At 38.1% G+C, this 25,664-nt stretch overlaps 1 protein-coding gene across 13 annotated transcripts in view; it reads left to right on the top strand.

The window, feature by feature from the left end:
• The window catches only part of LOC109398078 (uncharacterized), a 392,442-nt gene that overhangs the window by 155,861 nt on the left and 210,917 nt on the right, over positions 1 to 25,664 (top strand). Inside the window, exon 1 of one of the 13 annotated variants that reach the window (XM_062852512.1) lies at positions 4,877 to 5,085. The exons of the other annotated variants lie outside the window; for them this stretch is intronic. Coding sequence (XP_062708496.1) covers positions 5,082 to 5,085 — 4 coding nt within the window. The 5' untranslated portion in view covers positions 4,877 to 5,081. Of the gene's footprint in view, positions 1 to 4,876; positions 5,086 to 25,664 lie in introns of those variants that run through there. 13 annotated transcript variants of the gene reach the window in all.

The raw sequence follows: 25,664 nt of genomic DNA, 5'->3' as shown, positions 1-25,664 counted from the left end.
ATTGTTTGAGTTCTTCCAGCCATAATTTTAAATCACAGAACTGATAATTTAGTTCTCTATGCTGTAAATTTACGCGATATGTTACAGAAACATAATGATTACTGATGTTGAACTGTCAAACAGCAACTTACAAAATCAGATGAAGACTGCAGTCGATTGGAAATTTGTTTATTCTTTATTACACCAACAAAGCTAGCCATGAATATGTATGACACTTCTCAGGTCATTTTAACAGACCACACACATGCACGAAAAAGACAGATGCTAGATTCTACTTTATCGATCTTGTTGCCGTCCTTTTCATGCTCATATTACATCTGTCAAAATGACCTGTGAATTGTCAGTCATTTTGAGGTTAGGTTCTTTGGTGTAATGAAGAATTGCGAAGGTGAAAGAGCATAAAAACCGCTCATAAATTTAACACCGAGTTGAGCCACAAACCTGGAAATGACAATCCGTTGCCATCAGCCGATGCAGTGGTAAACGAAAACAGCCACGCTCAGTCAATCAGAAGGTGGCTTTGTCTGCTTGGTTGCGATGACGACTGTCTCATACACGCCAGCAGTGACAGGACGGAAACCTTACAGTCAATCGATCACCACAATACTAAAAGTAGTTTTGGCTCAGTTTGTTTATTTTTCCTGTAAAGTATGGAAACTACACAATCATTTGACATATTATGGAAACATTCGCCGGTCTTCTTCTTATTTTTGTAGAGATAGTTTTCGTTGGGTAGTGCGATAACTGGTACAGGCACCCTAAATCAATTTTTTAAATATGTAATAATTGCCGGACTTAATTAGGCAGTTAAATATATTTGCAAAAAACACCAAATGTGTATCTTTTTGTTGGGCTGCGATATTGTCAATCTACCGTAAACCGGGGTCAAATTGATCAGCGGGGTGAAATTGATCATTCGGGCACTACATTGTTATTCCATACTAGGAACTCTTAAGCGTCGTAATGATTTTTAACTTTTTACGTCATCTGGTTCGTAGATGTCCAATTATTGCTACTAAACAATCGATTGCCAATAGGACTTCCCGTAAATTCTCTGTTTTAACATTTTAATGGAGCCTTGGTTGGGAAGTTATGTAGCTAATCAGAACATGAAATAGTTAAGGTACCCCGGGGCAAGTGGGACCTAAAAAATGTTAGTTTAGTTTTGTCAAGCCAAAAAAAATCAAACATAAATAATTTTATAATTCCAATGGTTCTAAAAGACATTGTTGGAATATTTCTTCTTAATAACGAGCATTAAAACAGTTTCAATTTTTTTGCATTCTGTATATTTTGCATATAATGAAAAGTGGAGCAGATTTTCATTTACTCCGTATCATGGGGCAAGTGGGACCTATACGGAATGTTTATACAAATGGCCTAATATGGTTGCTGCTTATATGTAAGGTAGCATAAATTATCAATATCTTATACGAATAACTATGTTTAGCGATTTATGTTGGAAGAGTTTTGTGGTATCGTGCATAAATTACGTAACACATATAATGACGAATCACCGAGAAAAAAATGATTTAACTCTAGCAGCTCGTGCAAAACAAATTGATTTTTTTATACAAAACTAGCTATCCCGGCAAACTTTGTTTTGCCAAGCTGTAGTGGTTTGACAACTGTTGAGACTATGCGGCACAGCACTCTAGATTGGTTTCATTTCGATCATGTTGATTTTGTTCCCAGTTCATAAAAAATCAGTATTTCATCAATTTTCTTACTTTCTTAGTTTATTTTCGTTATTTTTAATACTTATAAACACAGCCACCATGAATACGAATCGAACCATGCAAGAGTCATGCTGATCGGTTCTCACGTTCGTGAGTTTTGTTGCCTCAAAGGGACTTCGAACTCATTTTTATATATATAGATGCGCCATAAAGTTAAATGCCGAAAGATTTCCAAACTAGCTTTTCATATTACGTAGTTGATGAATCTTGCCGAAAGATTTTTCGAGATTAACAGATGTTATGTTTTTCCTTACATAATTTTACGATCATTAGATAATTATTTTTAAATCCTGAACTTTGAAAAAGTCGTTTTCCAATTTTTCCATACTTTTCTCATACGATTTCTCAACACTCAGAAACACTCATTATGCAGCAAGAAACGAAAAAATAATAGAATTTGCTTAAACGAAAATATGAAAAAAAGATGGTATCGAAAAAAAATGTTCTACCCAAGATTTTACCATTTTAAACAGCTATATCATCAGAATAGAAGTACCGTCGTGCGGGGCTTCTTTATACACTTTTTAATGGGTTTTCAACTTTATGACATTATAACTCCCAGACTAGTGAATGAATTTCCGCAATTTTTATACACAATAATTGTGAGTATGTATGTAGGATGTATGCAAAATTTGAGCTAAATCCATCAATAAACAAAAAAGTTGTTCATACACCAATCGGACACATCTCATATAGAACCGGATGGGGGCTACTTTGGGCATTTTTATCTATAACAAAACTGCATTTCAAATTCCAGGGTTATTTGGAAAACTACATTGTACCAATACTGTAGTATACTGTATCATACATAATTTCAATAAAAATATGCGTTTTAAGATGGTTCTGTGCTACCTTTGGTATTATGAGCAGCGTGATATTGCTATATAGATAGCCTGAAAAAAGGGACCATCAATCCTTTATTTGGGTGAAACGGTCATTTATAACGTATAACGATACAAATATTCGATTGTATATGCTACGTTGATACATTTTGAATGAATTGATCAACCCTTTGAAATTTATGAACTGTAGAAACAATGCCTACAGGCCAAATGTTCTGATACGTTATGTATATTATTTTGGTTTATTCGATGTTTTTTCGCGTCCTGACAAGCAATAAACGGTCTGTTTGAAAAATAATTTCAACCAAATGAAGGGAAAACTATTGCTTTATAATAGTTCCTAAGACATCAAACAGATTTGAACCATATTTTGAATTCAAAAAATCCATATTTAAAAGTGTCCAAAGTAGCCCCGCATTTCAAAAGTAGCCCCGCACGACGGTAATTAAGTATAATTTAACGATTGATTATTTAAAGCGCCGATGTTTACTTCACTTTTGTGTAAATTTCGACTTAGGCTGAAGAAAACAAGATCAAACTATAAAAATGTGTTTGTTTACTCTCATAGGTCTCACTTGCCCCAGATGCTAAAATGCACTGGGGCAAGTGAGAGCCGTTATCTTAAGGTAAACAATGAAAATTAATTACAGCTTTTTCGATTAAAATAATTTGCAAGCATTCCAATTATTATCCTAAAATCAAAAAAAAAGTTTAACTTTATTTGTTATTCTATTTAAAAACGACCAATGTTGTAGAGTGCGTTAAATTCACTAAGTGAATCGAAAATTACATATGAAAAACAATAACATATATGTTCTCTTTATGGTGAGAACAATAACAATTTTTGAATTCGAAGTATCCGTTGGTGTGATACCTATGTTTCCCATGAAGAATGTTTGCCTTAAAAATAAAAAAATTAAAAAAAAATATAGCTGTAGGTCTCACCTGCCCCGGATTCTCACTTGCCCCGGGGTACCTTATAAAAAAGTTCATTTTTTGATGAAATAGTCCTTTATTATGATAGAAATCACTTATTTCAAATGAAATTGACTACCTTTAGGCGTTTAAGAGAAAATTTCAAAATTTATTTTTGCATTTAAAGTATTAAATTCACTAGTTGTAAAATTTTAAACGCGTTATTCGGTTTTAGAAGAGCAAAATTAAGCGGAGAAGGAAATGTTCCTTTCCAACCGATGCTTGTATACTGATCAATTTCGTCCAAAGTGGCATTTCCATTTTTTTGATGTATGAAGTTATTTAACTTAAAGTTTAAATTTGTTGAACAAAATTCTATAACACGGTTCCATGGAGATCCACTGGGTTGTGGTTTTACAGAAATTCTTTTGGCAATATTTGAATCGGCACTGATGTTGTTTTAAAGTGATCAATTTGACCCCGGATTACGGTACTCATTTTCAACTAGAGATTATTTTATTGGATGAATCACATCCATATGAAAAACTAATCGAAGACATCAACTTCTTATTTTGAGCTATGTTGTGAAGTATCAGTAAATCTCGGTCGTATGTAATCTTTGCAGGAACGTTCACGTCACATAGTGGGCCAAAAATACTGTCCTATAAATAGAAAACTAGGCGAATGTCGGATATGGACTAGTTTTAATGCGAAAATTAGCTATTTATTCCAATAAATGCCATTTCTCTCTCTGCAAATGGCTGAACAGCACGCGCCATGTTACAAGCTTCCTGGTAGATAGTTTCCTCGTCAAAAAAATAAGCTCATAATGGCAATCGTCTCCCGAGAGACCTCACGTTTGACACTGGATGAGAAAATTACCGCCATTTTCATTAAACTTTACGATACTGAATGTTGTTTGAAATATTCATTTTGTTTTCCCGTGCTCTGTGGCCATGCCTGTTAACCCCTCACCTAGAAAAAAAAAACATCGAAACGGAAACGACTACCGTTGATGAAAGCCACCAGAACCGTACATAAGCTTGAGGCTAGCCATTTTCATGCCAAAACAGCATACTGGCACGACACACCCACCCCACACAAGCAGAATAATGTCAGGATATAGCGTCCCATCAGAAGGCACCAAAACCACAACTCCTAGCGGTGGTGGTGGGGGTATAAATGCAAAGGAGCAACGTGGATGGCTTTAATGAGCCAACTTGGTCGTATACTTAATTAGAAGCCGTGAGAAAGTCGATTTTCCGCTTTAAAACAGAACTGAAATTAGTGCTGCGCTAAACAGGCTCTAATACGGTGCCGACAGCTGTTTTCATTTTTTGTTTACGTTCTTGACGGGTATAAAACAGGGGCTATAAATTTTGCATTTTTACCCATCATCAGTGTCTGACGTACGGCAAAATTCATAAATCTTCATTAGAGAGGGCACGAAACGGCAACACGCAGTCAGTAGTTTAAACGGATTCTCGGGCAGCAGAGTTCAGTGTGCTTTTTGCTCATTTGCTAAGCGAATGTGGCACCCGGGGAGCGAAGGAGAACAGACGGCGATGGAAATCAAATTGACGAAATGGGTAATCAATGAAGCCTCCATAATGAGGGAAAACATTCCTTCGATTGCCAATTTGACTTTTAGGAGCGAGGAAATCGATTTGGTTTGTTTAACCGCTTCCCTATCTTCGCATAGATGAGTATTGGGTAGGTATCGATTTGATGGTTTGAATTGCTGATGAACTTCTTGTTCAAGTGAAGATTTATTAGCATCACTGATTGTGAATTTTGATTTTGTAAAGATCCCTTTTTTCCTATGGAATTACAATCACTAACTAAATGAATTAGGTATGGCCATGAATTTAATTTTCATAAAAATGTGTATTTACTTCTACTACTATTCACTTATTTACTTTATTTCGCAAAATATTAGATCCGTATTATTTTTTTATTTTGTCATTCTGTCGTGATTGTAACTATAATAAATGTGATGAAGAGAAGTCGCTGTGCACTTGGAAAGGCTTCGCGTGGCACCAAATGCACCACGGCTGAAAACCTCTATCCCAATCTCTATGATAAGTGCGTACTGTACGTCATCTTTTGCTAGATTGTGATTCATTTAGTATTGACGCCATTGGAGAGAATGAATGTACTTTCTCTTCGAACATCTTCAAGTTAATTGTAAATTCATTCAATATCACAATACTATCCTGTTGGCGTCAAATCATATGATTTCTGGTCTTTGAGTACTACATCCGTAGCAACCTTTGCTGATAACTAAATAACATCAAAATCAGTTAAAAAAAAGCTTTGGTATCTAGTATCTGTTAAATGACAATGACACAATCCACACACTTCTCCACTCATCCACTCATATTCTACTTCCCAGAATATGAGGCAAAGTGTATTAGATCACAGGAAAAGGGAGTGTCCATAAATGACGTAGCTTTTTCGGGGGGAGGAGGAGCCTGGCATTGTGTGACGAGCCATTTATTAGGTAGGGAAAAATATGCTGCCAGAGGGGGGGGGGGGGGGGATGGTGTAAAAAATCGGCTGAAAATTCTACGTCATTTATGGACTAAGGCTCTGTCTCAATTGAGATATTAAAAATAATTTAAATCAAATTTGACAGTTCGAAAATTATTTCAAAGCTCGAAAATCATTGTGCTGTCAAATTTAATTTTTTTTCTGGCCCAATTTAAACACGTCAATGTTGATGACAATGTTGATTCCGCTCAGAAATGAAAACTTGTCGGAAAATTTAGAAACAAAATATTAATTTGCCTTGAAATTTCTTCGATGCTTTCCTCATTTATTCCTCCAAGTTGCCTCTCACTAGAAATTCTCACTGATGGTTCTTTCGTAGCACAATTTGTCCAGCATGTGACTCTTTAGGGAGATTTCTGGAGAAACTTCCGGAAGAATATAGAAGAAATTTGTGAGGAATTCCTGACAAAACTTGAGGAATTGTTCCAGGGTGTCTTGAAAATTCTAAGGGAACTTCCGGAGGAGTTCCTAACAATACCCTAGAGAAGTTCATAAAAAACTTTCAGAGAAATTCAGAAACTCCTGGAGCAATTGCGGGAAGAAATTCCGTAAGTACTGCAAATGAGAAATTCCATGAGGAATTGTTCCATTTGTTTCTAATCCCTGGAGGAACTTTAGGAGGGATTCCTGGACGAAATATTGGAGAAGTTTTAGGATAAATATTTATAAGAGGTGCGCAGAAAAAAATCCTTTGTTGCACCTCCTTATGTTGACTTCACATACACAAAAAGGGAATCAAGAGGTAGCGTGAATACGTTCGATCGTTTACGACCACTTCACTTCCTATCTATAAATATAAATATAAATATAAATATAAATATAAATATAAATATAAATATAAATATAAATATAAATCTATATATCCCTTTCGTGACGGAGCTCGAAAAAGTGAAATTTCCATACAAATTACTCAAATTTGGCTCTCCAGAACTCTTAGACTTTTTAATATATTAACACTTTTTCTTCAGCATTTTCTAGAGCTACTCCTTGTCTTTCGATTCCTAACTTTGTCCACATAGATAAATCGAAAATTAAAAATTTGCGACAGATAAAACTTTTTCATGTTTTACGATTTTTGCTCACTTTTTGTTTAACTTGTGTGGTAAATTTCACACACAACATAAACAAAAGTTTGTTTGCACACATGCAAGTATAAGTAATGGCTCAATCATCAAAATAATTTACATCAGGTAAACCAAAGACTAAACAGCTGAAAAAAATTCACAAAACTGTTATTGCTCAACAGCACAATTGTGCTGGTTCGTCACGAAAGGGATATATAAAAATGAGGGACTTCAATTTGAGGCGACAAAACTCAAGTGCCCCACACAATGCATACGTTTGCGTGTGCGTGACAGTAGTTTGACACATTTCCCATGGGAAAACTGTCAAAAAAACGCAAACCTCGACGGAACGGACGCTATGTGTTCCAGGCTTCACGATCGGATAAACCGATCAGCATAATTCTTGCACGGTTCGACCCGTATTCTTGGTGGCAGTGTTTATATGTGGAAAAAGTTATCAAGAAAAATATTAAAATAGTCCAGAAAATAGTGAAGTTAATGTTTTTTAATGAGCTGGGAAGAAATTCACCATGATCGAAATAAAACTAATCAAGAGGGCGGTCAACAGTTGTAAAAGTTTGCCGAGGCAGCTAGTAAATATAAAAATGTGTTTGAATCCCCTTTGAGGGAAAATAGTTTAAATACTGATTTTTTTATGAGCAGGGAAGAAAATCAACACGATCGAAATATTTATCTAATGCCGACTTCCTGAACAATATTCAACGGAAAACACTTCGCTATCGGTCGCCAATCAAGCTACGGACTTCAGCAGGGTAAAGTACAATTCTCGCGCTTAGTATCATACAGGCGTATTACAATGATCGATTTCTCTTCATCGATTTTCTCTTTGGTCAATAAGTTGGCCGGCAGATCAATTTCGATATTCTTTGTTGTTTTAGAAGCTAGTCCTAGTTGTCATTCACCCAAATACACCGAGACATCATCTGAATATTGACCGTATTGTTGAAGGTGCGACTGCAAACCCCAGCATGCCATGACTTTTATATGTAATTTGAATTTTTGAATAAAAGTATTAGTTGTTATTTGACCGTCTAGCAATCAAGTTGTTTTATTGCATTCGGTCCGACCTACGGCCACATCCCATAGGTTATGGGCCATTTAGAAGAAAATTCAAAAAGAGTTATATAGTTCCTCAAGATTTTTTCACGATCCCGATATGGACGGAAGCAAGTTCGGCCTGGAGAAGCTGAAGAGCGGCGGCTACGAATGCTGGCAATTCAAGGTGGAGATGCTGCTGGTGCGCGAAAACCTTTGGAAACACGTGACGGAGGCCGCCCCAGAACCTCTGACGGACGCGTGGAAGGACGGAGACGCCAAAGCACGGGCCACCATCGTTTTGCTGGTCGACGACAGCCAACACCCGCTAATCCGGAACTGCAAGACCGCCAACGAGACCTGGGAAGAATTGCGGAAACACCATCAGAAGACGACGATGTGCACCCGCGTGTCGTAGGGTAAAAGGGTATAATGCGCCCCACCGGGGCAAAACGCCCCTCTTCATTTTCTAGCGATTCAAGCGCTTTTCGCATGCGTGATCGATTAGAAATATTAAATATTGAAGAATAACTGCCATAAGGCAGGCCCATTAGTGGATTGATACAGAAAAGCAATAAAAATCTCAAAAAGTCTGAAATCGAGGCTTTTGGCGTAATATTTTACCTCTTGTAAGCCGACTTCATTGTAAACGAAGCTAGTTCTGTTCGCTTGTGTTACTTTGCAACTTTTATGCAGTTAAACACTTGTTGAAAGACCCTGCTAAGATAAGCATGTGGTGGAATTATCCCCTGGGACAGTTTTATCACGGGGCGGGACGCTTTTCTTTTGATGGGGCGTATTGCCCCGTTTGTTTTGAAAAGGCAAATTTTGGAACGTTTTCGAAAAACGTTTCAAAGCTTCCATAGCCACCTCTCCAAAGGCAAAGTTTGCATGCTACACTTCACTAACTTTAGTAACAACGATTTGCAGTGAGCAATACATGGAATAAGGCGCCACTTTAAGAAATATTGCCATTTCTGCTTAGGGGGGGCATATTATACCTGTTTACCCTACCTGAAAAAGCTGTGCAAAGCTGAGTACGCCGACGACGGGGACATGGAGGGCCACCTGTTCCGCATGGAGGAGCTGTTCGCGAGCCTCGCAAACGCCGGATAGGAGCTGGAGCCCAGTTTGAAGGTGGCGATGGTGCTGAAGAGCATGCCGGATTCGTTCGACATCCTGACGACAGCGTTGGAAAGCCGTTCCGACGACGAGCTCACCATGGAGCTGGTGAAGCGAAAGCTGCTGGATGAAGCGCAGAAGCGAGCCGAAAAAAGCCACCGAGGTGAGTCAATTCTGCGTGCTGGTGGGGACAAAAAGCCCATTGTCTGCCACAATTGCCACAAGCCCGGACATTTCAAGCGTGAATGCCCAGCGTCAAGAGCTGGACGAGAACCCACAAATGGCGGTGCTAGCCAGAGCCACGTGTCGAAGAAAAAATCGAAATCGAAGGCGACGGTTGGCATGGCAACGCCATTCGCATTCATGGTTGCTGCGACCGAGAGAGCATCGAACGTGTGGATTGTCGACTCTGGAGCAACATCGCACATGTGCTGTGACCATGCGTTTTTCGACGAGATGAAGCCAAGCACGGGGATTTCCATCACGCTGGCCGATGGAAACGAGACGTTGGTGAGAGGTGTCGGTTCGGGGCGCCTATTCTGCCAGGATAAAGAAGGTAAGCCACAAGAAATTATTCTTTCCGAAGTGTTCTACGTCCCGGATTTGGAGTCGAACCTGATATCGGTCGGAAGGCTGGTAGCGAAAGGAGCCGAGGTAATATTTTCTGGTCGCCGGGGGTGTGTCATCCAACGTGACGAGATTGTCGCAGCAGTAGCGAAGAAAATCGGCGGGCTCTACCAGTTGAAGACGGCTAAGGAGTGCGGTATGGCTGCGTCCCTCCACAGTAAAAATTGCATCCACCACTGGCACCGCAAATTAGGGCACCGTGATCCTGATGCAATACATCGAGCGGCGCATGACGGCTTGGCTACCGGCGTGAACATCCAAAAATGTAGCGTGTTCCAAACGTGCGAGTGCTGCGTCGAAGGTAAGATATCTCGGCTGCCATTTCCGAGGAAGGAGGACCGACAATCTGCGAAGGTGCTGGACATTATCCACACGGACATCTGTGGGCCGATGAACACCGTGTCGCCTGGTGGTTCGCGGTATTTCCTCACGATGATTGACGATCACAGCCGGTACACCGTCGTGTATTTCCTCAAGAAGAAGTCGGAAGCTGCGGATGTAATAGAGGATTACGTGAGTATGGTTAAAAATCGATTTGGAAGATGTCCGACTGTTATTCGTTCCGACCAGGGAGGCGAATACAAATCGAAGCGTTTGGGACGATTCTATCGTGTCAATGGGATCGCTCCCCAGTACACGGCTGGCTACGCACCGGAGCAAAACGGTGTCGCGGAGAGGAAAAACCGCTCGATCGTCGAGATGGCTCGATGCATGCTGATCGACGCGAAGATGGGCTACGAGTTCTGGGCGGAAGCGGTCAACACGGCCGTGCATCTGCAGAATATGCTACCATCGAGGTCCGTCAAGAGGACACCCTTCGAGCTCTGGTTTGGGAAGAAACCGGATTACGGACGATTGCACATTTTTGGGTGCACTGCGTTCGTTCACATTCCTCAAGAGAAGCGAAGCAAGTTGGCACCGAAGGCGCAAAAGTTGACGTTCGTCGGCTACTCGGACTGCCACAAGGCGTTCCGCTTCATCGACAAAGCGACGAAGAAGGTAGTCATCGTGGAAATGGAGGACGAAGTCGAAAACGAGGGTTCGACGCACCGGTCACCGTCAGCGACGATGGTGGAGTACGAGTCAGTGCTTTCACGACCAGCTGTGGAAGACGAATCCGATGATGATGATGCCTCGGTTCAGGAGGAGTACGAGTCCGATTCCTCATCTTACGACTCACCGTGTGAAGATGTGCTCGACGACGATGATTGCCATGGCAACGGGAATGAAGAAGAAGAAGAGATGCCACTCCGGCGTTCTACTAGAAGCACGATGGGACAGAAACCAGTTCGATTCCGGGAGACCAGGGAGTAACGTTCAGGGCGTTGCTCACAGTTGCCAGTGCGAAGAACATGCTGGTGAAACATGCAGACGTCAAGACGGCCTACCTCAACGGCGACCTGGATGAGACGGTCTACATGCGGCAACCGCCCGGCTACGAGGTGGGTGACAAGAGCTCCGTATGTTTGCTGCAGAAGAGTCTGTACGGTCTCAAGCAAGCGGGACACGTGTGGAACCGGAAATTTGATGGCGTCCTGAAGCAGCTAGGCTTCACGCAGTCAGCCAACGATCCGTGCTTGTACGTTCGACGACGAGGCAACCAGTGTACGTATCTGGTCGTGTATGTGGACGATATGGTCATCGCTTGCCACACCGAAGAAGAGTACGCCGAACTGATGACAGCTCTAAACCGCAGCTTTACGGTAAAATCGTTGGGGGATATTAGCCATTTCCTGGGCATCCAAGTCCGACGCAGCGATAAGCAGTTTTCCCTCAATCAACGGATCTACATCCAGACGTTGTTGGAGCGTTTTGGGTTGACCGAAGCGAAGTCGTCAAAGATTCCTTTGGACCCTGGCCACCTGCAACAAAAGGAGGAGAGTGAGAAGTTGCCAAACAATCACCAGTACTCAAGCTTGATTGGTGGTTTGTTGTATGTGGCAGTGAACACCCGACCGGACATCGCGGTCAGCGTATCGATCCTTGGCCGATCAGTGAGCAACCCGTCACAGGCGGATTGGATGGAGGCGAAACGAATCATCCGGTATCTCAAGCTCACCCAGGATAACGAGCTTGTACTGGGGCCAGGACAAGCGAGCATGGAGGTCTACGTCGACGCCGACTGGGCCGGTGATACGAAAACCCGGAAGTCGAATTCCGGATTCCTGGTGAAGTTCGGTGGTGGACCAATCCACTGGGCATCCCGGAAACAAACATGTGTTGCGTTGAGCAGCACCGAAGCGGAATTTGTAGCGCTCGCCGAGTGCTGCCAAGAAGTGCAGTGGATCGACCGGTTGCTGAGCGATTTCGACGCGAACGTAGCGAAGCCGATTCGTATTCACGAGGACAACCAGTCGTGTATTAAGCAGCTGGAATCCGGTAAGGTGAACAACCGATCAAAACACATCGACACGAAGTACCATTTCGTCCGCCAGATGTACCAAGAAGGCAAGATCTCGGTGCAGTACTGTCCAACCGACAGCATGGTTGCCGATATGCTTACGAAGCCATTGACCAACCAGAAGATGACGAGATTCCGCGTGGCAGCTGGTGTTCTTCCGTCGAGGAGGAGTGTTGAAGGTGCGACTGCAAACCCCAGCATGCCATGACTTTTATATGTAATTTGAATTTTTGAATAAAAGTATTAGTTGTTATTTGACCGTCTAGCAATCAAGTTGTTTTATTGCATTCGGTCCGACCTACGGCCACATCCCATACGTATTTCCCAGAATAATCCGAAGAGAAAACCGATTAAGTGAAATCGATCATTGCAGATACGCCTGTATGATACTAAACGCGAGAATTGAGCAAAATTTCATCCAGACCAAATCCATACACATATTTCTATGATAAAAATGATTACATTATATTTATTACGGACGCATAGACGGGCCTCAAAATTGAAGCAAGAGAGAAACAGAGAGAAAAGCGCAAACCGATATGTAAACAAACACCAGTGGACAAGCGTGCGCATGCGCGAGCCGGTGAGGACAAAAATTATCGTTCTGTCAAACATAAGTCTGCTCTGGAGCAGAATTATTCGAAAATCAAGGAAAAATAATTTTCGAACTGTCAAATTTAATTAAAATTATTTTTAATATCCCAATTGAGACAGTCCCTAAACTATTTAAAACTAAACTAAATAAACTATGTTTATAAAGAGTGAGTCGTTAATTATTGTGCCACCCTAGCTTTAACTCATTCTTAAATTGCCAACAGTTATCGAAATGAAACCAAATTTTTACAGTAGGTAAGTACATACAGGGGATGGCCAAAATGTTTGGGATAGGCAACTTTTTTTCTCCCACAAAAAAATTCAACATGCTATAACTTTTCATAGAGTGCATAAAAAAATCCAAAATTTTGACTGTCTGTCAACCTATTATATGTGCATCATTGGTACACTTTTGGGCTCGATTGATTAATTTTTCGCGAAGTTAGAACCGTTCGGGTAAAACACTATTATTTAGACAACTCATTTTTGAACTGTCATATCTCGGAAACCAGTGAACCGAATTGAATGAATTTTTTAACGTTTATCAACAATATATTGATACTTAATATGACGTTATAAAATGTAATATTTTCTCACGGCGATTTAAGTTATACCGGATTGAATTTTTTACCCATATAGAGGAAAATAAGTCAAATTTACAATACCTCACAAAAATAACTAAATGTGTTCTTCCTTCAATATAAATAGGCTCTAATATATCTTATTAGAGATAACTTGAAAACAGAAGTGGAGAGTTTTTGGATATCAACACTAAAATTTATTGACATTGATGTAAAAAAAAATACATTTTTTCAAGAAAAATCCAAAAAGTGTCAATCCATGATAACTTTTTTCAACGTTTAAAATGTACCTATGTTTCAATAGTTTGTGAAGCATTTACATATTGTTAGTGTACGCTCAAAATTTCATTCAATTCGGTTCACTGGTTTCCGAGATATGATACCTCAAAAATGAGTTGTCTGAAAAATAGTGTTTTACCTGAACGGTTCTAACTTTGCGAAATATTAATCAATCGAGCCCACATTTGTACCAATGATGCACACATAATAGGTTGACAAACAGTCAAAATTTGAGATTTTTTGATGCGCTCTATTAAAAGTTATAGCTTGTTGAACTTTTTTGTGAGAGAAAAAAAAGTTGCCTATCCCAAACATTTTGGCCATCCCCTGTATATGTATTACAACTTTTTGGCATCGGTTCAAATTTAGGATTTGTTTAAGTAAAATTCACGACATTTTCGATTGACGCCCTCAATGTGAAGATGTTCGGACTCTGCTTGAAACAAATAATAAGCGCTCTCTGGCTTGTTTATGCGCATCGTGCCTAGTTTTAACCCAGCTCCAGGCCTATGTATCACTATCACCATTCCTGAAACATATTGACGAACATTAATATGATCCGATAATGTATAATCATTGATTTTCCCGAGTTGCGGGTCCATAATTTTAGATTTTAGCATGCGATTGTGCAAAAAGTTTTTGCAAACTGTTAACTAAAGTTATTCTATATCTGCCAGAATCCCACTGACAACTGCACAATTACACAGATGTGAACAATAGACTATAAGAAAAAAACTGTGCAAAATTTAGTTGATTCCGGTGAAGTAGGAACAGAGTTACGCAAGTTTGAAAATGGCACAATAATTATCAACTCACCCTTTAAGTACTCTACTTGCTTGATATTTAACGGGCTTTGTAGCAGTGAGTCTACACTGAATGACGCAATCGCCTGCACTGTTTTCAAGTTATTATAAGAAAAGCATTTTTTATGTTTCTGGAGAAATATATATTTAGAATACACAAACTACATCCGTCAGTAACTTTAAACTAGTAGGCCGTGGAATTTTGACGTCTATGAAACAGTTGTATATTTTGTCAAAACGAACAACTTTCTCAAAAAAATCAATTTCGTATAGTATCAGGGTCAAAAGTTAGACGCTGGCACTAGCTTCACTATACTATTGCAAAAGATGAAATATTTCAAAAACACCAAAATATATCCGAATTTTTGACAGTATGTTTGCCTAGTATTGATGTGAATTTGCTGAAAATTTGACGTTGGGATTTTTTGCGCTTTGTGATATATTATAATTTTGGCATGGAAATATTTTTTTAAGCATTCAAAATTTGTTAATTTGTCCATTAACATCTAAATTAACGACTCATGCAAAATATTTTGTTTTACCAAATCAAATTTGATAAATTTAAGCATTTTATGTTAGTATATGTAAACTTGCATGCAATTTTTGATGAAACGAAATATTTTGCATGAGTCGTTAATTGAGATGTTAATTGGCCGATTTACCTTTTGATTGCCCAAAAAAAATATTTCCATGCTTAATAGCTTGCAGTAAAAAAAATAACAAAATTGCATATTTTGGCCTATAAATTGCAACCGGTGTTCCCCAGACCGTTATTATGAAATAAAAATCTCCATCCAATCGGTAGTCACAATCCGTTTTCTTAGACTATCCTGCATGTCAAGGCAAAATTAAATAACAAAACTTGGAGCCCATTTTGGAGTTGCACCCTTTTGAAGGGCGTAAAGTACTACATTTTTCCCATGAAAAAATCGATATTTTTATGTACTCAAACCATTTTTAATGATTTTGTGGAAATATTTTCGCAAAGAATTGTATTGTATTCAGTTCTGGATATGTTTAGTATAGTTTTTGTTGATTTAAAACAAAAAATAACATTGTTGTGTGTTGACAAAAACAAACGCGTATTTACATGAACATATTTAAATTTTTTTGTAACTTTTCAAGTTAAAATGTGTTATGGGAAACGTGAATGCAATAATGAAAATGAAGGTAAATGAAGAGAAAGGTGATATGAAAGAAATGAGATTATGTGCGTTGCAATAAATGGAGCTTGAATTGATTTTAGCCCTTAACATACTAGTTTTCCTTTCCGTCAGAAATAACGAATCAAGTCTGTATAAAATCAGGAACACTAAAAGGTAATGAATTATAAATTTCGAATGAGAATAGCATTTAACTAGATATACAGGGGATAGACAAAATGATCGGGACAGGCAAAATTTTCACTTTTCAAAAAATGTTCAACTAGCTGTAACTTTTTGAAAAGTGCATCAAATATTCTAAAATTTTCACTATAAGTTCATCAACTAGTTGTGTATCAGTGGTCCAAATTGAGAAAAGATTGGGCTATTCTCCACGAAGTTATAAAGATTCTTAAAAAAAGTATAATTATCCAATAGCCAACTTTGAGCTATTATATCTCCGGATTCAATGAACCGAATGCAATGAAATTTTGACCGACTTATAAAATAAGCTACGAAAAACCTTTGACTTAATTTAAAATTCTAAGCACGTAAGAAAATTATTTTTTTTTTACTTATTCGTTTATTTGGAAGGCTCTGAGCCGAAATCTTTTGTTTTTACAATGATTTTTTTTTTACTTATTCGTTTATTTGGAAAGCTCGGGCGCCACATGAGCATAACTGAGCCGAAATCTTTTGTTTTTCTACAATGATTTTACATTTTACAATTTATTACTGCCTTAAAACTATGTTAGTTTGGGAAGCCGAAGTACTCGCAGCTATTTCGAGGTTAAGGATTGAAGAAAAAAAATTAGGAAGGACGGATTTATGGGTTTAAAACTAAATTATTTGCTAACTTATACTAAAACATTGATGGGACAAATTGTCCATATCTATAACAGAACCAAAAAGAAAGTACTTTATCGGTAGAAAACGACAAGAAGAGGACAAACGGAAGGGGGTGCCGACAGACAGGGGTGAACAACAAAACCAAAAGGCGGACAACGAAGGCAAGGAACGTACTACATCAAACTCTGACATCAACACGTTTCAAAAACTGGTAAATCAGGATCATGTATTCCAAATCAAGTCCTGCCAACACTTCTCTAACGGGTTTCTGTTGTTTTCCTCGGACCCGGAGAATTTCATGCAGCTCAGATCTGAACTCACGATACTCATTGCATCCCCACACGACATGTTCGATATCCTGGTAAGCCACGCCACAGACACAGAGATTGCTTTCTGAGAGTCCAATACGAAAGGTATGTGCGTTCAACAAATAGTGGTTGGGCATCAGCCGACACATCACACGAATGGAATCGCGGCCTAAATCCAACCCTTTGAACCATGGCTTCTTCGACACCTGTGGAATGATGGAGTGCAACCATCTACCCATCTCTCCATTTGTGTTGCCAGCTGATCAAGGTCTCCTGACGGGCCAATGCAAAAAATTCGTCGAAGGCGATTTGACGCTCGTAAATATCGCCTTCGCTAGCGCCCACCTTAGCCACAGAGTCCGCTTTCTCATTGCCCGGGATTGAGCAATGTGAAGGGACCCAAGCTATGGTGATGATGTATGAGCGTTTGGACAAAGCACTCAAGACTTGGCGCATTCCTTTCAGGAAGTGCGCTGAGTGCTTCATCGGTTTCATTGACCGAATTATTTTTCTAATAAAACATTGAATTATCCGAAAATTCAACATCGTTTTAAAATTCAAGAAGTAAATTTTAGTTCACGAAATTTCCCTCTAATTGAATTATATAGAAATATGTTTTGAAGGAATGTAACAACATAGCCGACTATAAATTGAAAAGGTTATGGGATGCATATTAAAAATAGACCAATTCACTGAAAAATCATGAAATAAATGAAATCTCTATAACTTTTTCTATTGTTAAAATTTTCAAGTCAAGTCAAACGTTTTTCAGAATTCATTATATAAGTCATAAATGGTCAAAATTTCATTGCATTCGGTTCATTGAATCCGGAGATATAACAGCTCAAAGTTGGCTATCGGATAATTATACCTTTATCAATAATCTTTATAATTTCGTGGAGAATAGCCCAATTTTTTTTCCAAATTTGGACCACTGATACACAACTAGTTCATGAACTTACAGTGAAAATTTTAGAATATTTGATACACTTTTCGAAAAGTTACAGCTAGTTGAACATTTTTTGAAAAGAGAACATTTTGCCTGTCCCGAACATTTTGTCTATCCCCTGTACATTGAAAACGCAATATTTTTAATATAATTGTAGTGTATAATAGCTATTTATGTAACAAGTTGCAAAAAGTTGATTTTTTCAGCACGAGCCGTACGAGCCTCGTTTATCCAACGAGGATGGCCGAGTTGGATGAATACAAAGAGTTCTGAAAAAATCGAGTTTTGTAACAAGTTCCATACAAAATTTCATGCAATGATTTTTTCATAGATTAGAACACTTGATTACCACGCCGAGGACCTGAGATCGAATCTCACTCCCGACAAACTCACAGAATGTGGGTTCTTCCTTCGGAAGGAAAGTATAGTGTGGGTCCCGAGATGAGCTTAGCCTAGGACTAAAAATCTCGTTGATACAGGTAAAAAAAACTAATTCGATAGCTGATTGGACATCATGCGAGCCTGACAATGACAAGGGTCTTAGCTCAGAACTGGTTGACCGCAGAAGATTTTATTTTTTATGTGTCACGGGGTCCATGGTAAAATTGAGAATATGTTAGCAATGTAAAATCTTGGAATAACTTTTAGCCGAAAAAAGTCGCTTTATTACTATTTATTAAGATACATAGGTACATGCTTTAGATGAGTAATTTCTTCAATGAACTGGCACAGCTTATTTTAACATGAGCGCTGTCCATAGTCTACGTAGAATCAATTTTGATTATCTACAACCCCTTCTTTCTCGTGGATTTTTGTCCTAATAATATTTTCAAAATTTGTATATACGATGCACTTTGGCCAGATTTTCCTCATTCTTCTTCGAGTCCTTGCAGATTATAAACGAGCCCTCAGTAAATTCTTATGACTGTGGAATTGTAGAAACTATGAACGCCAATGTCATTTTAAACCTATCGTTAGAGTAACTTGATATCTTTATTTTTGTATCTATACCAACATGAAAAACAGGCGGAATAGCGGTTGTGTTCTATGCATCTCTCATAGAAAAGCTAGAGCTCATATAACTTATAAATAGAATTTCTTCCTTTTTCTGGTATGTACAAATTTGAATAGTAGATGGACATATCCCGAGTAAAGGTGAATGGCAAACCTAAAACAAAATAACAATAAATTTTATTGTCATAACTTATTTTACCATTCATGAGTTCTTCATGAAGAGCTTAAAACAACATCTCAATGATATCATATCAAAACATGCCATTTGCTTGTCATTTATCTAGCGATTCAAAAATTGGAAGGATAACTAATTTTGCAATTGGTGAGATATAGTTGGCCTCTAACGAGTTTGAGGAACCATCGCAGTTTTGACACTTATTAAGAACAACATAATGACAAAATTTGAATTTTGTTTATTCTGATGATAACTTTTGATATTTGTTTGCAATTACATTCCATACAGAAAACTTATAATATTTTTAGTTTGTTATTGGAATAAACAACTTAATACACCCTTCTTTTGGTTCACAAGCGAATAACTAATTTTATTATTGTTCTGTTTTCAATAACTCAATAATGGTATATTTAGCAATTTTCAACCTTAAATATTTTTGTTCTTGGTTTGCCATTGTAATGTCAAAATTTGACATTCTTTAGTTATTTCATCGAACGATGTCAATTATTATTTTTGCCCTTTTGTCACTTATTTTAAACAAACCAATGGCAAATTTTATCATTCAGCAATTCCTTTATAATAGTGTTTAATGAGTCGTCAACTTCATTAAATTTGTTATCCGAATTTGTATTTCTTGGTTGCAGTCACAGGTCAGAATTCGTAAAACATTCACAAACATGTATTTAACACAATTACATTAAAACAGTATAACGTGATTTATTCTTAAAATTAATAATAAATATTGGCGAAAAGAAAGCAAGCTAGATGATATTGGCGCGCAGTTAATTATTGTTGTGTTATATCGGTGATGTGCTGATAGATACTAACTATTGAATAATGTTCGGGTTTGTTGGCTCGTGTACAATGGTTTTGTTCTGCTCTCGCTCAATCGTTGGAGTCTGGATCGACCGCAATACGGAGATGAAGAACAGTTGTGACCGAACAAATAGTAAAACTTGCCATTGCTTTGTAATTCCCTTCTGCCCGGGATGTGCCAAATGGATGTGCGTAGCTCGAGGGCGCAAATATTTTTTTGCCTCCAATTCATTCAATCAATATTTGAGATCAACTGATAACTTGAAATATGCTTTTTCAACCCACGAGTGATCGTATTGAAATTGTATCCTGTAACAAATGTGTATCTGTTTAGGGTCAATGTACGTCCAATACGGACGGCCCATATAGCCGAGGCGGTAAACGCACGGGTATTCAGCATGACCATGCTGAGGGTGACGGGTTCGATTCCCGGTCGGTCCAGGATCTTTTCGTAAAAGGAAATTTCCTTGACTTCCTTGGGCATAGAGTATCTTCGTGCCTGCCACACGATATACACATGCAAAATGGTCATTGGCAGAGGAAGCTCTCAGTTAAAAACTGTGGAAGTGCTCATTGAACACTAAGCTGAGAAGCAGGCTTTGTCCCAATGAAAACGTTACGCCAAGAAGAGGAGAGGAGGTACGTCCAATGAGATTTCTGGTCCAAATGGTTTACTTACCTGATAATGCTCTCATTTTTGTATGCACGTTAGAAGTGGGAATTAGGCCCCCCAGATCTCGTCTAGAAAGATGAGATGGATATTATTTTACCAAATTTTGAGAATTAGTGCATCTGATTAGACTCGAGACATGAATCAATGAACAAATGATTAATATCTTTAGAAAACAATTTTGAAGATACTTCAGTTGGGTTTTACTTTGCCATATCCTTATTTCCGATACATATTTTTCCCATTGATGTGTAGAAATGAACTGATATGGATGAAATTCCATGGCTTTAATTATCTTCTACAATATCCAAATTCGTTAAAAAATGGTTGAATACATAAATATTATTATCAAAATTTCAAAATGGCCCCAACGATTTTTTTTTTAAATTTTCCCTGACATGCAGGATAGTCATAGGAAACGAATGATGGGTACCGATTGAATGGAGATTTTTATTTTATAATAATGGTCTGGGGAGCATCGTGTTGAGGTATAGCTTTTTTGACGTGCTAGTGCAAATCTAAGCTCGGATTCGGATTCAGCGGCCCAAAATCTGTCAGAGACACATAAGTTTGCGTTTGAGACAGTCCAAATGTTAATTTTTGTTACGCTGTGAATGCTTGTTGGGCATGATCTATACACGACCGGATTAGTTAAAGTGTATAGCTACTCCTCAGGAAACATAATTGACTTGACTCAACAGACCAAGTCACAAAAGCAATGCAAATCTAAAATTAAATTCAATCTTTGTGTTTTCGATAAAATATTATTCAGAAACATTAAAAATACATACCTACATCCAATTTTGTAACTTGCACAACTTCATCTACATATGTAAAAACCTATCATCCCACACCTCATTCTCGGTCACGTTCCAGCCACACGCGGCTCTATATCACACGATAAGCATTAAACTCTCGTTAACACTCCACCGCGTTCGCATCCATCACATTCCCGCTTGAAGTGTAAAACAACTCCCACGATATCCCATCATGCTCCGTGCCCGTACCAAACAAATATTCAGCAACCGTGGAAAACGTTTTCCCAATCAAATCAACATCAAATCTCGGTGAGACGTAGTCAGTCACTGTTGTGGATGTATGTACCTACATATTTTCGTTCCAACGGCAGCACCGGGGTCGGTGATGGAAAATGGCAATGGAGGGAAATGGCGCAAAAGAAAAATACGCGCTTGTCGGCGACATCGGCATTGATGAGGACGTTGGCGATGATGGCTAAGGCGGGATATCGACAGACACGCTTTCTTATGTGTGATCAATGTAAATATTTACCTTTTCTCGCCCCATCTCCGCCAGCACCGACCAGTATAGCTATAGGTTTACCTCATATCCATGCTGACTGACGGGCGTCGACGACGCTCTGATGACAGCCTTCGATGTTTTGCTTTTCTTTCACATTTTCCGAATATTTTCACGCCATTCAGCCGCTACATCGAACGGCTAAGCAAGCATATCTACCAACCATTCAATGAAAAGATTCAGTGTGATATGTCTTCTTCTGTTGGGATGGAAAGTATTGAAATTTTAACGGGAATCTCGGGCTGCCATTCTTTGTGAAGGATGTCATCTGATCGGATTTTGAGGATTAGATCGGGCTTTGAAGTTTGGATTACAGGGAATCAACAATTGTCGGTATGTACAAAGGTTTTCACGATAACAACTGCTTTGACTAAATCGAGCGATATGTTTACTCTCATGAAATATTCTATGAATTCCGTCCTTCGGACGCCAGAAGGGATCGAAATCCGTTGTTACATATCGGTTGCATTGTACAGATATTGCCAGTAAATTTTAAATTGAGCGAGTGACTATAGTTCTTATACCCAGGGCCGTAGCGTGGTCCCATGGCGCCCTTGACAGGCAACCAAATTGACGCCCCACGGTGTCAAAATTTTGATTATTATTGAACTTTCGTGTACCTCAGATTTTTCTTCATAGAATGTTAGAATTCCGGCTATAATGTATAAATGCAAAATTTGGAAATATTCTATCGGGGAAAATTTGAGTTAGCTGAGTTTTTATCTATTTCCCATACTAAAAATCAATAATTAGTATTTTAGCCCAAAAAATGCCCCATATAAAATGTATGGAAAAATTTTCGCCGATGAAATATTTTCTGGTTTTCCAATTATGAATATATAGCCCAAATACTAATCATTTTTGAAGAAAAAATCGAGGTACATGAATGTTCGATAATAATCGAAATTTTGACACCGTGCGCCCCACGACAATTAAACATTGTTTTGACTTGTTTTTTTTTCAAAGTTGGATTTTGGTGTTTGGAAGAAACAAATTCCTCCAGATTTTAACTTATTTCCTTATTTCTGAAATGACATTTCGGATTCCTTAGGTGCTTAAATTTCTTCAAGACATCTAACAGTATTTTCTTTTTCTTTCTTATCTGACTTTCTTTGTTCAACTAGTTTTAATTTGAAAAAAAAAAATACCTTATTGTGTTTCAGAAGTTTCAGGGAACCTCAAACGACCTATTCTACCAGTTAGTTCAATTGATTTTACCAGAATTTTCATATAACTTTACCAATGGTTTCTTCAGAAGTTTAATCAAAATATTTCCCAGTAGATCTGTAAGAAAATTTTCAGTAATCATTAAACAAACCTCGAACATGGCTAAGAACCAGAAGGAATTCCTTGAGAGTTTTTGGAAAAAAATCTGCCGGAATTACAAAATAAAATTATGCAGGAATCTCTGAAGGAATTCTATTACAATAGGGGGATTAGGGGCATAATGGGCACCCTAAGGAAATGAGTAAGTTAGACCTGTATAACGAAGAAAAACTTAACATATTATCAGTTGGCTTACAACTTTAACTTGTTTCCTACGTATTTCAATCATTTACAGCAGGTAGAATGTCTTTATTGTGCAGTAATAACGTATTTTAAATCGTGTGTTTTTTAGGGCTGGCAGGAAAGGTACGGGGCGAAATGGACACCCATCGGGGCATAATTGACACCCCTGCATATTATATGCTAATTCTTTGATTACATCGATCAGTTAGTAATCTGCCTACGGAGATCAATGCCACAGATATAAAACTCCATCTTAGACGAGTTTACATAACATCAAAGTTAATTAAGTAAACTTTAGGCTAAAATAATCGGATTGATTTTTTTCCAAACTCTCTAAAACGCCTAACAGTATGCAATGCGCATACAACCATTCGTAATTGCCAGTGCCCCGAATCGACTACAACATTAAATTTGCTATTTTAAGTAAATTCTGACCAAAAATACAACACTTCATCCATTGCTAAATCTCCGTATACATGTAGATAAGGTAACAATTTACTTGTTTTAACGGTGGACACACTCCAACACTCGTAATACCTTATTTGCTGCTGCTTCGAAATTATAAGAATTTCACCATATGAAAAACATATTTCAAATTCAATGATATTTTGGTTATTTTGGAGCAATATAAATGGTTCTTTTGAAAAATAGAACCATGACTTGTTTCTTTACACTTATGCATTAAAAGTTTGACATAAAAGCCAACGGTTTCGCCAAAAACAGGGGTGTCCATTTCGCCCCGGGTGTCTATTATGCCCCTAATCCCCCTATCCATCTGAAAATCCAGGAGACATTTCAGCAAGAGTTCCACTGTAATTCCTGTAGCAATGCTTGAAGGAGTTCCTGAAGAAGTTCTTAAAGAAATGCCTGAAGGAATACTTACTTACTTAGCATTGCCATAGTATACATGAACTACAGTGGAATTCTGGTTCATCTTGCCCACCCGTTTCAACTTGCCCCGGTGTACCTTACATAAATGATGCTTAAATTTCTTCAATACATCTAACAGTATTTTCTTTTTTTTCTTATCAGAGTTTCTTTGTTCAACTGGTATTAATTTGTAAAAAAAACCTTATTGAGTTTCAGAAGATTCAGGAAACCTCAAACGACCTATTCTACCAATTTTTGGCGGTTAGTTCAATTGATTTTACCAGAATTTTCATATAACTTTACCAACGGTTTCTTCAGAAGTTTAATCAAAATATTTCCCAGAAGATCTGTGAGAAAATTTTCAGTAATCATTAAACAAACCTCGAACATGGCTAAGAACCAGAAGGAATTCCTGAAGAGTTTTTGCGGGAAACTCTGGAAAATTTCTGCCGGAGTTACAGAATGAAATTATGCAGGAATCTCTGAAGGAATTCTGTTAGAATATCCATCTGAAAATCCAGGAGACATTTTAGCAAGAATTCCACTGGAATTCATGTAGCAATGCTTGCAGGAATTCATGAAGAAGTTGGTAAAGAAATGCCTAAAGGAATGCCTGTAAGGGTTTGTGGAGAACCACTGGAAGAATTTCTGAAAGAAGATTTGGAAGAATTTGTGAAGGAATCCTTGCGAAAATTTCTCCGGGAATCTTTTGATAATTGTCAAAAAAAAAAATCAAGAAGGTTTGATGTACACATTCCTGAGAAATTTGTGAAGGAATTCGAGAGAAACTTTCGAAGAAATTTTGTATAAAAGCAGTTGCAGATTTACCTATCGAATACCTAGTGAAATTTCTGAATGAATTGTCGGGAAGAATTTATGAGGAAATTCATGAATGGTTTTCTTGGGTAATTCTAGCAGAAGTTTTTGGAGCAACCTCAAGTGAACATGGAACATCGGAAGGAATTAATGGAAGGTTCTCTAAGCGATTTTAGAAGCATGTAAGCATGTCTGAAGGAATCCCTGAAGAAATTTCTAAAGCAATCACTGCAGGACATTCTACATAAATCTATGAAGGGATTATTTATTAAAGGGTTTCAAAATAATGCGTGAAGATATTGTTTGCAGGAATCTCTGGCAAACTTCTTAAAAAGTTCACTACAGGAAAAAAAGTGAAATCTGTGGATGAGTTTTTGAAGGTATCCTTGAAGAAAATTTATAAATTTATCACTTAGAGATTTTTTTGAAGGAATATCTGCCGAAATTTCTTGACAAAACTAGAAAAAAAAAATACTAAGATCCTAAGAGAATCATCAGTAGGAACCATTTGATTAATTTCTGAAAAAAATCCAGATAACTTCCTTTTCAGGTTTGTGTGAGAGAAGGAAAGATTTTCACCCGTTTGTTTTGTTGCTTTTTTCATATTGCTGTTTTATAACAACGCAGATTTTATAACACAGTGGTATCGTTCT

This window comes from Aedes albopictus, chromosome 2 (assembly GCF_035046485.1).
Source record: "Aedes albopictus strain Foshan chromosome 2, AalbF5, whole genome shotgun sequence".
NCBI classification, from domain to species: Eukaryota; Metazoa; Arthropoda; class Insecta; order Diptera; family Culicidae; genus Aedes; species Aedes albopictus.
The sequence above is the reverse complement of the archived record's forward strand: the minus strand, read 5'-3'. Positions and strand labels throughout refer to the sequence as shown.